At 53.5% G+C, this 14,361-nt stretch overlaps 1 protein-coding gene across 6 annotated transcripts in view; it reads left to right on the top strand.

Moving 5' to 3' along the window:
* NTRK3 (neurotrophic receptor tyrosine kinase 3) overlaps positions 1 to 14,361 on the top strand; it is a 357,528-nt gene that overhangs the window by 21,395 nt on the left and 321,772 nt on the right. The window contains exon 1 of one of the 6 annotated variants that reach the window (XM_077124143.1): positions 11,556 to 11,646. The exons of the other annotated variants lie outside the window; for them this stretch is intronic. Within the exon in view, the coding sequence (XP_076980258.1) occupies positions 11,600 to 11,646 (47 nt within the window). The 5' untranslated portion in view covers positions 11,556 to 11,599. Of the gene's footprint in view, positions 1 to 11,555; positions 11,647 to 14,361 lie in introns of those variants that run through there. 6 annotated transcript variants of the gene reach the window in all.

Genomic DNA, 14,361 nt, shown 5'->3' with positions numbered 1-14,361 from the left:
CTGCTGGTCTCTGTTACCAATGATATATTCCAAGCTGATTCTCGAATGTCGGTTCACATCAGTGGGACCTTACAGTATTTGTCCTTTAGTTTTGGGCTAGACTCACTCAGCATAATGTTCTCTAGGTCCGTCCATGTTATTACATGCTTCATAAGTTTAGTCTGTCTTAAAGCTGCATAATATTCCATCGTAGGTATACGCCACAGTTTGTTTAGCCACTCGTCTGTTGATGGACATTTTGGCTGTTTCCATCTCTTTGCAATTGTAGATAATGCTGCTATAAACACTGGTGTGCAAATGTCCGTCTGTGTCTTTGCCCTTAAGTCCTTTGAGTAGATACCTAGCAGTGGTATTGCTGGGTCGTAATCCATTCTGCCATTCTATGTCTTTTGATTGGGAAATTCAGTCCATTAACTTTTAGTGTTATTACTGTTTGGATAATATTTTCCTCTACCATTTTGGCTTTTGTATTATATATATCATATCTGATTTTCCTTCTTTCTACACTTTACTCCATACCTCTCTCTTCTGTCTTTTCGTATCTGACTCTAGTGCTCCCTTTAGTATTTCTTGCAGAGCTGGTCTCTTGGTCACAAATTCTCTCAGTGACTTTTTGTCTATAAATGTTTTAATTTCTCCTTCATTTTTGAAGGACAATTTTGCTGGATATAGAAGTCTTGGCTGGCAGTTTTTCTCTTTTAGTAATTTAAATATATCATCCCACTGTCTTCTAGCTTCCATGGTTTCTGCTGAGAAATCTACGCATAGTCTTATTGGGTTTCCCTTGTATGTGATGGATTGTTTTTCTCTTGCTGCTTTCAAGATCCTCTCTTTTCTCTTTGACCTCTGACATTCTAACTAGTAAGTGTCTTGGAGAACGCCTATTTGGGTCTAATCTCTTTGGGGTGCGCTGCACTTCTTGGATCTGTAATTTTAGGTCTTTCATAAGAGTTGGGAAATTTTCAGTGATAATTTCTTCCATTAGTTTTTCTCCTCCTTTTCCCTTCTCTTCTCCTTCTGGGACACCCACAACATGTATATTTGTGCGCTTCATATTGTCATTCAGTTCCCTGATCCCCTGCTCAAGTTTTTCCATTCTTTTCCCTATAGTTTCTGTTTCTTTTTGGAATTCAGATGTTCCATCCTCCAGTTCACTAATTGTAGCTTCTGTCTCTTTAGATCTACCATTGTAGGTATCCATTTTTTTTCCATTTTTTCTTCTTTGTCCTTCACTCCCATAAGTTCTGTGATTTGTTTTTTCAGATTTTCTATTTCTTCTTTTTGTTCAGCCCATGTCTTCTTCATGTCCTCCCTCAATTTATTGATTTGGTTTTTGAAGAGTTTTTCCATTTCTGTTCATATATTCAGCATTAGTTGTCTCAGCTCCTGTATCTCATTTGAACTATTGGTTTGTTCCTTTGACTGGGCCATATCTTCAATTTTCCGAGCGTGATCCATTATTTTCTGCTGGTGTCTGGGCATTTGATCAGATTTCCCTGGGTGTGGGACCCAGCTGGTTGAAAGGTTTTTCTGTGAAGTCTCTGGGCTGTTTTTCTTTTCCTGCCCAGTAGGTGGCGCTCGTGGCGCTCGTCTGTCTGCGGGGCCCACCAGTAAAAGATGCTGTGTTTAACTTGCCAATCCGAATCTCGCAGTCGGCCCGGGAAACCGTGCGTGGAGGCGGGGGTTGCCGGCCGCTGAGGCTTGGGGGAGTGCCGATCCAAATTGCCCAGCTGGCCCAAGACGCCAAGCGTGGCGGGAGGGCCCCGCTATCCAACCTTCCCAGTCAGACGGGGGAGCCACGTGCGTGGAGGGAACCCCAGTTGCCAGCCGCCCCGGCCGGGAAAACGCGTGCCCCTCGGGTATCTCACCGCAGAGGATTCTCCCTGCCCATTCAGCCGTTCCAGAATGGGGTACGCTGTCGTTTTGGTCTCTGTTGTGGCTCCGGGAGCTGTTTTGTATTGTTTCTCAGGACTATCTTTAATAAAGTTCAAATGGCTTTTTAAAATTTTTTGAGCATGTTGTTCGTGGAAAATTTGAAATAGTAAAAAGTAGAAAATAGAAAAAGAAATCACTCATAGCCCAAGCCACAAGAAATACCCCCTCATGCTAGAGGATTTCCTTCGAGTCTTGCAGCAGACTTGATCCTAGAGTCAGCACACAAGGCAAAAAGTGACCTCTGCGAGCCTTTAAATTGTCCACGAGCGCACTGAGCAGCATCCACTCTGAGGGCCCACGGAGCTGAGGGTCAGTGGACTCGCAGTGCTTCTGTCTTTGAGTGAGAAGGGGCAGAAGCACAGGCACTTGAAAAACAGGCATTTCTCTTTTCACCTTGTCTGGTGCATGTAGCTAAGTTTGCAGAAGCCCACGGTGTGGATGAGATGACCCCACTGCGTGTGTGTGTGTGTGTGCGCGCACGCGTGTGTGTGCGTGTGCGTGTGTGTGTATTTACAGGTACCTGGTCCGAGTGGGTATTTTTGATTTGCATTTTAAGAAGAATAATCCGAAAATCAAGCGTCCATGGATGGAAGATGGGAGGCAGTGGCAGTAACTCGCGGCGGGTGGGGGGGGGGGGAAGGGGGGGCGGGGAACGCGGTCAGAGAATCATTTCAAACAACTCAACTCTGGCAGCTGATTGAGTGTGCACTGAGTGTGAGCAATGTGGAGTGAAGGCAGGGTGAGGGGGTGACAGTGTTGTCGGGAGCAGTAATTGGTCAGGCTGAGAGGACGGTGATGGGTGTTTGGGACACGCTGAGCCGATGGCACTTGGGAGAGGTGATTTGCCTGCAGGTTAGAAACTGGTCTGGAGAAGGACCTGCCCTCTCTGACCCAAGGGGGCTCTGCTAAATCTTGCCTACATGAGAAACCAGCAAGGCTGCTATTAGAAAGGGGCTGAGACTTGGCCATGTTCCGGGTACTTGCTCTTGGCTACCAGCCAGTCTCCTCGATGGGTGTCCAGCCAACTGGACTTTCTTCAGGAGAGGGCTTTCTCTCCTGAGAGCTTTATTACAAGTGCTGGCTCCCCCAGATTTTACTTGTGTCTCTGTCCGCCAGGTTGTTTTAGCTTCTATCTACCTGCTCTCCCCCGCCCCACCTTGCCACTTCCGCAAGTAGGGTCAGGCCTCTGTCTTGCTCTAAGCTGACCCCAGAGCAGGTGGGCTGCCAGGTGAGCTCCAGGTGCTGGCATTCTGCTAGAGTGGCAAGAAGATTGGGTGTTATATGATTATTGACAAGGATGTGAAAAATTAAAATAATAATTGTGAACTTACCGTCGAGTAGCTTTTCAAAAAACTACTCTTCGAAGGGCTGATCAGATTGCATGGAAGAGAAGGCAAACGACTTATCCAAGATCCACCTGCCTGCTGAGTGGTAGATGTGGGCCTTTACACAATATCCAGCCTTCCCACCATCACAGTCTCTGAATAGAAAACAAATACATGTGCGCTGGAGAGGGGAGCGGGGACAACTTCAGGCCATCTAAATCTCGGCATCCTCTGCCTGGCTGAAGAAGTGCTTATAAATAATGATGTTGTGATAGTAGTAACAGTGGCATCACTCTCCACCCCACATTGGATGCATACTAGCTGAGCTCTTTTAGCTTGAATAATAATTCAGTAGCTTTAATCCTTAGACAGCCGGGTGATGTAGATATTATTATTCACACTTTTTAGATGGGGAAACTGAAGAAACGAGAACTTAGGTTGATGTGCCCCAGGTCACCCAGCTAGCGAGCACTAAATAGGGTGGGCCTCTGACAGCATCCCCAGAGCCCAAGCTCCCACCCTGCAAATCTGCATGAGAGTCAAACCTTGTCTGGACTCCTTGCCCACCCTGTGCCTGGAGATGGTGGGGCCACCACCCCTTGTCCCCCAGCTCTGTACATCAGCTACGTAATAACTTGGTTAGATTATCCAAACTGGAACAAATGTTCCTGATGTCAGTTCAATGAGAAATTCTGCTCCGTGCTCCCTGGGCTGTAGTGATTCATTCACCTCAAATAAAATAACCGTGTGGGGAGCTAGATAAAATATGTGTACCATTGATTGCCTTATTTCATGTGGACAGGAGGTGGGAGGGAGCAGGTGCATGTCAGCATGTGAGGCAGGCTGCACACAACTGGGCCTGGGGCCACCTGGGCTGCTGAGGCCCCGGGGCAGTGCCTGCTGCACCCCCATCTCATGGTGACAGGCAGGGGGAAACCTCCTCCAGGGGTTCCTTTAACAGCCTGATTCCAGGCTGCATCAGCCACCGACTGGGGAGTGACCAGGGTCCCCATTTGGGAGAGGACACGCCCCTTCCCCACATCTCTGAGAGGTCATACAGAACAGGATTTTGTAAAGCGTTTTTTTCAGTCATTGAGTTGGTCAACAAACAATGGGATATAACATGGTGAGGCAGACTGGAAAGACCCTGGATTTAAACAGTCAGGAAGGTGTGATGCTGGTTCCTTCAATCCTGCGCTTTGGGATGTCAGACAAGTCTCATAACCTCTCTGAGCTTCAGTTTCCTCGCGTTGAACACAGCCACTGCCCTGCCGGGTCGTTTGTTAGAGTTGAGTGAGAGCGTGAGTGGGGCCAGGCTGCATAGGTTTAGCTGCAAGGTTTTGACTTCAGTGGTTTAGCCCTGTGAGGGTTGATTTCTCCAATGCAAAATTAGAGGGGGGGGGGTGGGTAGGGCGCTGGGCAGCAGAGCGGTCATCTCACAGCAGCATCTTGGAGGGTCCTTTGGCCTCTCTTGGTTGTAAAAGGCAGGGAGGAGGAAGAAGAGGTAGGAGGAGGAAGGAGAGGTAGGAGGAGGAAGGAGAGGTGAGAAGTGTGCCCACCATGCCTCTTCCTTCTCAGTAAAGGCACCCCTCCGCACCCCACCCCCAGACTTCAGCCTCATGGGGCAACCTGAGTCAGCCAGGGGTGCTGGGCAGGGAGCATGTGCTGTGCTGTGGAGCAAGCGGGGGTGGGTGCAGTGCAGAGAGGTTCAGGGAGAGCCTGAGGGCAGTGGGTGCCACCATAGCCCATGCGTGGGCACTCTGGCCCCTGGCTCGTGGGTGTGGTGTTGAGGAAATGACTTGGAGCATTGCACGAATGCTTGCACCCAGCAGGCGACCACTGCAGGGGACGCGGGGGCAGCTGTGATCACAGCGCGGTCCTGCTGGGGGCGGGCTGGAGCGGCCCGAAGGTAGGGGCGCCGAGGAGGGGGATGCTGAGGGGTACGTCGAGGGGGGCCGTCGAGGGGGCTGCGCCAACGCGGGGTGAGCCGAGGGGAGGGGCACCGAGGAGGGAGACGCTGAGGAGGGGGACGCCGAGGTGTAGTCGGGGTGGGGGGGACCGTCGGCGGGGGCCGTCGAGGGGGGTGCACCGACGCGGGGTGAGCCGAGGGGAGGGGCGCCGAGGAGGGGTTGCGCCGAGGGCATTGCGCTGAGGGAAGGGGAGCCGAGGAGCGGGACGCTGAGGGGGGATGTCGAGGGGGCGACACCGAGGGGAGGGGCGCCGAGGGGAGAGGCGTCCAGGAGGGGCGCCGAGGGGGGACACCCAGGGGATGGATGCTGAGGGAATGGCCATGCGTGGTAGCTCTGTCCAGACAAGAGGAAGGCGGGGATGGAGGAGCAGTTGCATTGAGGGCGGCCAGGGAATCTGTTTTAGGTAGTGGGTGCCGTCCTTGGGGCAGTGGGCTGCTGTGGTGAGAACCGCGCCTCTGGAAGCAGCAGGGACCTGAGATGAGATCATCCACCGGAAGCCTCGGTAAACACCAGGTGGGGGGATGGAAACTGAAGTAGGAGGAAGACAGGACAAGATGGAGGAGAGGGTGGGAGGTCACTCTGGCAGGATCTGGGAGCAGGCCTGTGAGGGGTCCAGCTGGGAGCCTGGGAGAGGCAAGAGCGATGTGTCCACGGAGAGGACGGTCAGGCTGGAGGTGGAACTGGGAAGGAGAGGGGTCTGACTTCACTACTGGAATGTCTCCTTGGCGGTTGGAATTTCAGGGCTGGCCCTGGACCTGAAGATTTGTGAATGGCGTGCCTAGAAGTGAGGGCTTAGCCAAGGGTATGAGTGAGCCGTTGAAAAAGGATGAGGCCCAGGGAGAGAAGCTCGGCGGCGGCAGTCTGCATTCGGTGGTCTGCATTCGGAGGCTGGAGGAATGGCCAGAGAGGGAGTGAGCTCCTAGGAGACCCCCCGGGGGGCGGCTGCCAGGGAGGAAAGCAGCTTCCAGGATGAGGGCAGTTGTCATGACTCCAGGAGCCTCGAAGTGACAGTGGGTTACAAAGGGGCAGGGGGCAGGAGTGAGTGTGTGGGAGCAGTGTGAGCAGTCTGCCCTGGACGGGGAGGCCCGCGTGCGGTTGTGGGCAGAATGGAAGGAAAGGAGAACCTGAAGAAGCAGGACGCAGGACAGAGACAACAGAGTTTGGAGGTGGGGAGGGAGAGGATGAAGGACGCTGTGCTGTCTTGAAAATATTATGTACCCCAGAAAAGCCATGTTTCAATCCTGATCCAATCTTGTGGGAGCAGCCTTTTCTTTTAATCCTAATTCGGTACTGTAGGTTGGAAACTTTCGAGCAGGTTATCTCGATGGAGAAGTGAGGTGCCCAGTTGTGGGGGTGACTTTTGATTAGATGGAGATGTGACTCCACCCATTGCAGGTGGGTCTTGATTTGTTTGTTAGAGTCTTTAAAAGGGGAAATATTTTGGAGAAACCTGAGAAATGACAGAGCCGTCAGAAACTTCAGAGCAGGGCTGACACAGATGCCCATACTTGGAGAACAGAGACACGGATGTTGGGAGATGCTTGGGGCCCAGCAGACGTTGCTGTGAGATGCTAAGCAAGCCAGAACCTGAGAGAGCCAAGGGAAGCCAAGAGATGGAAGCCAGCCCTGGAGAAGTAAAGGGAGGAACCCCCACAGGAACAGAAGCTGAAGGCAACAGAGCCCAGGAGCAAGGGACCGGCAGATGCAGCCACGTGACTTCCCAGCTGACAGAGGTGTTCCTGATCCATTGGCCTTCCTTAAGCAAAGGTAACGTCTTGTTGTTGCCTTAATTTGGTCACTTTCACCTCCTTAGAACTGTAGACATGTAACTTGTTAAATTCCCCTTTTTAAAAGCTACCCAGTTCTGGTATAGGCACTCCGGCAGCCTGTAAACTAAGACTCCACCTAAGCTGTGCTTTCCTTGTGGGCTTGTACAGCTCTGGCTCTGCAGTGCCTTACCCAAGGCCAGATCTGTGAATGAATAAAAGAAGGACCCTCTTTCTGTGAGAAAGGAGGGAAAGTGGGAGAGGTGAATCTTCAGACGAGTTTAGGAAGTGGAAAGAAGAGGAGGAAGCTCAAGTGAGATGTTCAAGATCTTCTCTGTGAATCACTTAACTCTCTGAGCCTCAGTTTCCTCTCCTGTAAAATGGGAATAAGTACCTCCTTCAGGGGTCTAGGAGAGGAGTAGGTAGGATGACTTCTGGGAAACACTTGGTGCACTGCTCGACTCAGGGTGAAGTCTCCACACCAGCTGGACATTATGACTGTGATGAGTCCTGCTGATACTGCAGTAACACATAAAATCATCTGCTTAAAACGGATGTGGGCCCAAGGATTGGGGAGGGGGTTGGAGGAAACTGGGCTCATATGCATCAGCCGTGAGTGGTGGGTGGTCCACAGACGGCTGGGTGCCCCACCTGGGCTGTGCGTCAGCCAGGGGTGGGCCTGAGAGCGGAAGGAGGGGTTTCTGAGGCTGAACCTAACTGGTCAGAAGGGATACGGGGGCAGCCAGCATCCTGTCGGCCCCTCTGCCCTCCCACGGCGGGGCAGAGCCTGGAACAGTTTGTGTCTGAACCTGCTGGAGCCAGACAGTTCCCAGGAAGTGCACATGGTGAATGGAGACATGCTGCCTCCTGGGTTGTCCACTACACCCCAATTTCCAGCCTCCCCAGGGCATCTGAAGGCCACCTCATGGACTGCTGGGGGGCCTGCTTCCCATGCACTCCTGCCATCCAGTAGGCACTCCCCAGGATACACCCTGAGATGTCCCCAGGAGCTGCACCTCTGGGCTGCTCAGGGCCCCAGCAGCCTCTGCAGTGGGGAAGAGCACGGCTTTAGGGCCCCTGTGGGGGTGGAGGGGCCCAGAGCTGCAGGGAGGGCCACAGGCGGGTGCTGCTGGGTCCTTCAGATGCGTTCCTGCGGATATTTGGTGCGCAGCTGGGGGTGGGGTGGGTCCCTTCCCTCGTGCCCAGGTGGGGAAACCAAGGCTTAGAAATGACAAGGACTTGCCTGAGTCACTCAGTGCCTTTGCCTCCCAGGCCTGGGTTTGTCCCGTTGGAAGGGCCACTGGCCTGGGGTCCGGGCTCTCAGGGGCTCAGTGGGGCTCAGCACCAGCACCAGGAGCAGCTGCGGGCCATGGACGCCAGGGCCGCGAGTGACCGCTGGCCGCGCCTCCTCTGCCTTGCTCTGCCTCCCTTCAGCCTCCTCTAGGGACCTTCCCTTCTGTGGGGGCTGCCTGTGCGGCTGCCGGGGGCCTCTGTGCTTCTGGAAGGGACCCAGGATCGGCCTGAGCAGATCCCGATGGAGACAGGGGTGCGTCAGGGTGGGGCGGTGGCCCCTGCCTGGCTGGCTGTCAGCTGTGGCCCTGCTTTGTGGGTCAGAGCCTCGGGGTGGCTTACGGCAGAGATGTCAGGACCCGGGCACTGCCTGCCCCCATGCCTCCCGCTGCTCTCCCCTCTCCTGGACCCTCTTCCCGCTTTGCTCCCCTGCGCCTCTGACTCTGGGGTCTCTCCAGAATCGGGCTGGGCACAAAGGGTGCAGCTGTGGGTCTCCTCAGCCGAGCAGCGGGCGCCCCTCTTCAGCTCCATATGCTCGATGCAGAGGTGGCTTCTCCTTCTCAAGCCAAACCCTGGCCTTCCAGGGCCGCGTCGGAAAGAGACCCCTGTTGGCAGAGGGATACCCACTGAAGTCTCTTGATATGTCCCCCTTAGTTTCATCTTGGGGGTTGTCCCCTTTTGAGGGTCCCTGGCCGTGCTCTCTGGCCTGGGTGTGTGCTTCTCCCTCCCTGCTCCGTGAGAAGATACACAGCTTTCCTGCCTCCTTTTGATACTGGCTGACATTAAAAAAAAAAGAACTTCACTAAACATTAAGGGAGAATAAAGTGGAGATAATTACAGAGGGAGAGAAAAAGCAAACAATATCAAAAGAGCCAGCTTTTCAAAGTAAAGGGCTCTGGCACGGAGTTCCTTACTCCTTGCTCCCCAGGGGTTGGTTTCATTGCCCGCCTCCCCTGCCCGGGGTGCTGCCTCCAGCTCCCGCCTGCGGGGGGTCTCTGTGCACACTTGCCTGCCCTGCCTGCCTCCGCGGAGCCTCGGGGATTTGTGCAGCTGCCTCCCTGACCAGTCGCGACCCCTCAAGGTCAGCGGCTTGCACGTCTTATTCATTACATGCCTTTGCAGCATCCTCGCTCTCCTGGGAGGTGCCTGGGCGGGGACCCTCCTGTCCAAGGAGGAGTGTCACGGGCAAAAGAACATAAATGCCAGCGTGATGACAGTCCTGGCAGCTACCAGGCCCTGCTCTGCACTCATAGAGATGATCTCATGAATAATTGCAGTGTTTACCTGAGGTCTGAATGAAGGCCTTCGTTAGCTCACTTTGACAGATGAGGAGACTGAGGGTCAGAGAGGTTTGTGGGTCACATGCTCAAAGTCACCCACCCGGGAGGTTGTGGAGAGAGTGCCCTACCCAGCTAGCTCTGCCCCAAGGCACGGGCTGTGGGAGCCTGTCCGCATGTGCCGGACACTCTCTTCCTGTGCCGGAAAGGCAGGCCCTGAAGACGCCCAGCAACTTGTTTCCAGCCTGCCTTGGCTCTGGGTCCTGGTGCCTGGCGTGGTGATTGTCCCCCCACCCCCATCTGGCATCTGAACTCGGGGCCTCACCTCTCTCAGGCACCTGCTCTGGGAGGTGGCTGCAGCCCCGTAGGGTCAAAGGGCAGGAGGTAGGCCAGTGCTGATGGAAGACCAGCCCTGTTGTCTTCCCCCCCAGGAGCTGCAGACTCAGCAAATATTGTCCCTCTGTTTTCTGCCTGCGGGGTGTGGACTTTTATCCCCAGTGTCCACCCTGGACCAGAGCTTCTGGAATCTTCTGCTGGTCATTACAGTAACGACTACCTTTGACTTGCTTTGTGCTAGGGCTTTAATGTGCAGTATGTCATTTGATCCTGAGCAGTAGATAATATTTTATACCCATTTTAATATACAAAGAAACAACTGGAGACCCAGAAAGATGGAGTAACTTGTCCGTGCAATGCTGCCATTGGCAGAACTTGTTCTCAGAAACCATCCCGTCTGTCTCCTTCCACTGGGCACTGCCCCCCGGTCAGCATCGGAGCACGCGGGACCTACCTGGCCTCCCACCTGATGTCTGGCTCTGGGAAACTCACTCCCCAGCCGCCCTTGCTGCCTATGACCTCTGCCTTCTCGTCCTTGGGGCAGTCCTCCGCCTGCCAGCTGCTCCCCCTGCCCCCGAACACATGGGCAGAGAGGGGCTCTGGGGCGGAAGGGGCAATGAGGCAGCAGGGGGCACAGCTGTGACCAGCTTCCCACTCCGTCCCCTCCAGCAGTCACGCCTGGCGCTTGGGCCACCGAGAACTCCTGGGTGGCCCCGCCGTGATGCTTTGTACCAGCCAGCTGGTCAAGGACGTTCCACACGTCTGATTTTGGGACGGTCACTGCTGCCTTGGGGCCCGTGTCTGGCGGGTGGGTTCCAACGTGGAGCTGCTGACATCTGCCGCCCCTGCCCAACCCTGACCCCGGCCCCAGCCTGCAGCTCTGGCCAGATCCAAGAGAAGCCAGTGCCCTCTCGCCCCTGCCACTGGCCTCCAGCTCCACTCCTGGCTGCCCCTGCTGCTTTGTTGAGAGGGAGTCCGGTGTCCCTAAAGGATCCTGTGACCCTGCTGTGACCGTTGAGTATCACCTGGCCACTGCCAGACCATGGGACATGAAGTGAGTCACTAAGCCTCCCTGGGCCTCAGTTTCCTTATCTGCTGTGACCACTTCGCTCCTAGGGCTGCCGTGACCATCAGGGTGCCGAGTCCTGGGCCTGGCACCCTGCACCCCGAAGTGGAAGCAACCCGTCGGGTCCTTCTTAGAGAAGCTGTGGGTTCTCAGAACAATCCTGCAGAACATGCCCCACCCCACCGCCGGCTCCTTGCCTTGTAAACGTTTGTTGTGGTTGATGACGGCACGTTTTTATGATTGTCGATGAATTCAAGCCCGTGGCTTAATGTAGGGTCCACTCTCTGTGTCCTGTAGTTCCATGGAGTTTTAAAAAATGTTATTCCATTACCATACATACAATCTAACATTTCCCCTTTTAATCATATTCTGATGTATATTTCCCTGCTGCCAATTGCACTCACAGTATTGTGCTGCCATCCCTACTGTCCATAACCAAACGGCTCCACCATTTCAAATAGGAGCCTGTATATTTTAAGCCTTAACTTCCCCTTCCCTACCCCCATCCCATCCCCTGGTAACCTAAATTCTAGATACTGACTCTGTGAGTTTGCTGATTCTAATTGTTTCAAAGCGGTGAGATCACACAATATTTGTCCTTTTGACTCGGCTGTGTTTTTGATCTACAGTTGTGATGGTTTTATGTAGTTCAGTCTCATGTGGGCAGCCGAAGCATCTTGGGCAAGTCTTTGGCATCCCATGCCTTGTTGTCCCTACCTGTCAAATGGAAGTCACAGGCTATTTCATGGAAGGACTGCTGTGAATTCAATGCAGAATGGTTTGGGGGTGTACTCTAAACTGAGAGCAACGGGGAAATGGAAGAGGGTGTTAAGTTTTAAAATTATTGATGAGTTAGCGGAAGGCAGTCTCAGGATTAAGAACCCAGACTACGGGGTTGACTGCCTGCATGTAAATCCTCAGGCTGCTGCTTCCAGCTGTGTGACCCTGGCCAAGTCACTTAACCTTTCTGTGCCTGGGTTTCCTGCTCTGTGAAATGGAGATAATAATAGTGCCTCATAGTGTTGTTGTGAGGTTTGAGCACAACCGATTCCCTGTTAGGCAGGCACTGGAGGAGTATGTTGGCTCCAGAGTCTAGAGAGAATCTCGGAGACCAGCCCCCACTCCAGCCCCTCCGTGCCCCACTCCCCCACCCCGGCAAGGCCAGCCACCAGGGCTCAGCCATTTGGTAATGCTGGGCCTCGGAGGGCGGGAAGTTCCTGCTGCATGCAAGGTGTGCAAGAAACCTTTCTCCGGCTTGTTATCTCTCCGGCATCACATAAACTGTATTGATAAATTAATCTTACGTTGTTGGGACTGAACAGCTCTGTAATTTTTCTATTGTGCAGCCTAACTGGTCTGGGCAGCTGTGTCATTAGTTTACATTTGTTGCAATCTGACTCCCTGGGCCTCTGTGAGCCGCGGGGTAGGACCCCTGCCTCCCCCCACCCATTCCCTACGCCTGGGACTGGGCTTCCTGCTAAGGCAGGGTGTTCGGAAGATGGGAAAATGAGCACTGGACCAGGGGTCAGGCTGCTTAGGCTCTGGCCCCACCCTTGGCTTTTGTTAGGTATTTACCAGCTTAAAATCTCTTTGGTTCTCAGCTTTTTCATCTTGATTGATTTTTTCCTTGTGAATTTGTGATGATGTCAGAAAATACTTAAGATAAGCTACTGAGAGCAAAGCAGCTAGGATTCAAGCCGTGTCATCATCCTCGTCTCATCCGCCAAGAATGAAGCTGAAGAAAATGTAGCCGGCGCCCAGGGTGGTTATCTTGGGGAGACGTGACTATGAGAGACTTTAATTGTCTCTGTATCTTTTCATTTTCTCCTCAGACTTTCCACAATGAATCTGTGTTACTTTATAACCAGAAAACGAGTGACTGGAATTAATCAGCCTTAAGTCTACCAGCGGTAGAATTGCCTCGTTTGTAAAGTGTGAGTTGGAGTAGATCCCTGATCGAGGCTGATGCCAGGATGCTGAGAGAACGTGTCCGCGGTGCAGAGGGCTGGGCCTCGCCCCCAGGGTCTAACCCAGGAGTCTGGGGTCGGGCCCAGGAATCAGCCTTTTTGATAATACCCCAGAAAGTGGGTACTCTGGCTATTGATTACGATGATTACCTCTGGGAAGTCGTTTGTTCACGTCAAAGTGCCAATACTTGGCTGTTTTTGACCTACACTTTGGGCTGTTTTATATAGTTCAACCTCATAACTGGACAGCCTAAATAATTTGGGCCAGTCTTTGACCTCTCTGTGCCTCAGTTTCCCCACCTATGAAATGCTGACCAGGGTCTAGACCCTGGATGGGTTGACCTCGTGGGTCCTTCCTGCCATGGCCATTTCCTGTGGATGGAGTAGCATCAGGGAGAGCCAGATCTGGCCGCACCTGTGGCCCCAGGAAGGTGCCTCTAGAATGTTCTTGCTCCAGCTGGAAGGAAGCTGGCTGCAGGTGTGTGCCATGGGCAGGAAGAAACAGCCCTCAGAAATGGGTGCTCTGCCAGAGGATGAGGGGGTCCCATGACTGCCTGGAGGGGGCCCTCCTTAGCCCCGTTTCCTAAGAGTCTGCCGCGATTGGGCCATATCCCGTCTCTGAACACAGTTCATCCTCAACAGCTCATGAGCTGGCCTTGCTCTCCCCACTTCTCAGGTGGGCAAACTGAGGCCCAGGAAAGCTAAGTGACTTGCCCAATGTCACACAGCTCCTGTGTGGCAGGGCCTGGATTTGAACCCCCATCTGTGGTGTTTGGTCTTCAGACCTTCCCCATGAAGTCTCCGGTTTGATGAGTCCCTGGTGTCCCTCTGGGTAGGAGAAGTTGGAGTTTTATTTATCGGTTGCTCTTCTTGTGTCCTGTCTCCCTTCTCCCTTCTCCCGTCTCATGTGGAGATGCTTGAGCTGCCTGGAGACCTTTGCAGCATCCCGGGTGTGGACATTCTCATCCTCGCTGCAGGAATTCTTTTTCATTTATTTCGCTTACTTTATTTTACCTTGTTGTATTTTGGTCTTCTGATTTTTATCGTCTCTGAAACGCAGACCTGTGAAATTGTAGTTGGATTTACTTGGAGGTGTTCTTCAGAGTTTGCAGCTCCTTTCTCCTGGCAGTGCAGGGGTTGCGTCTTGGGCTGAGCTTGTAGGAACAATGAGGAGGAGACGGCGTCCCTGGGTGTGAGCGCACGTTTCCCATGTGAGAGTGTGTGGCTTTGGGCAAGTCACTCAGGGGCCTTGCCTTCAGCACGTGTGCGGCGGGAATAATGCTGTCCACTCCAGGTGGGGGTGGCGAGGGTGGCAAGGGAGGGGAATTGTAAAGAACGTGGAGCCGGACCTGGCGCCCAGGAGGCCTCCTGAGTTAGCCATTTCCATCCGTGTCTGGGCCCCTCACTGCCCCTGGCAGGCTGGACAAGT

The sequence above is a fragment of the Tamandua tetradactyla genome, chromosome 12 (genome assembly GCF_023851605.1).
Source record: "Tamandua tetradactyla isolate mTamTet1 chromosome 12, mTamTet1.pri, whole genome shotgun sequence".
Lineage (NCBI taxonomy): Eukaryota > Metazoa > Chordata > Mammalia > Pilosa > Myrmecophagidae > Tamandua > Tamandua tetradactyla.
This window is presented reverse-complemented; position numbering and strand designations above follow the sequence as displayed.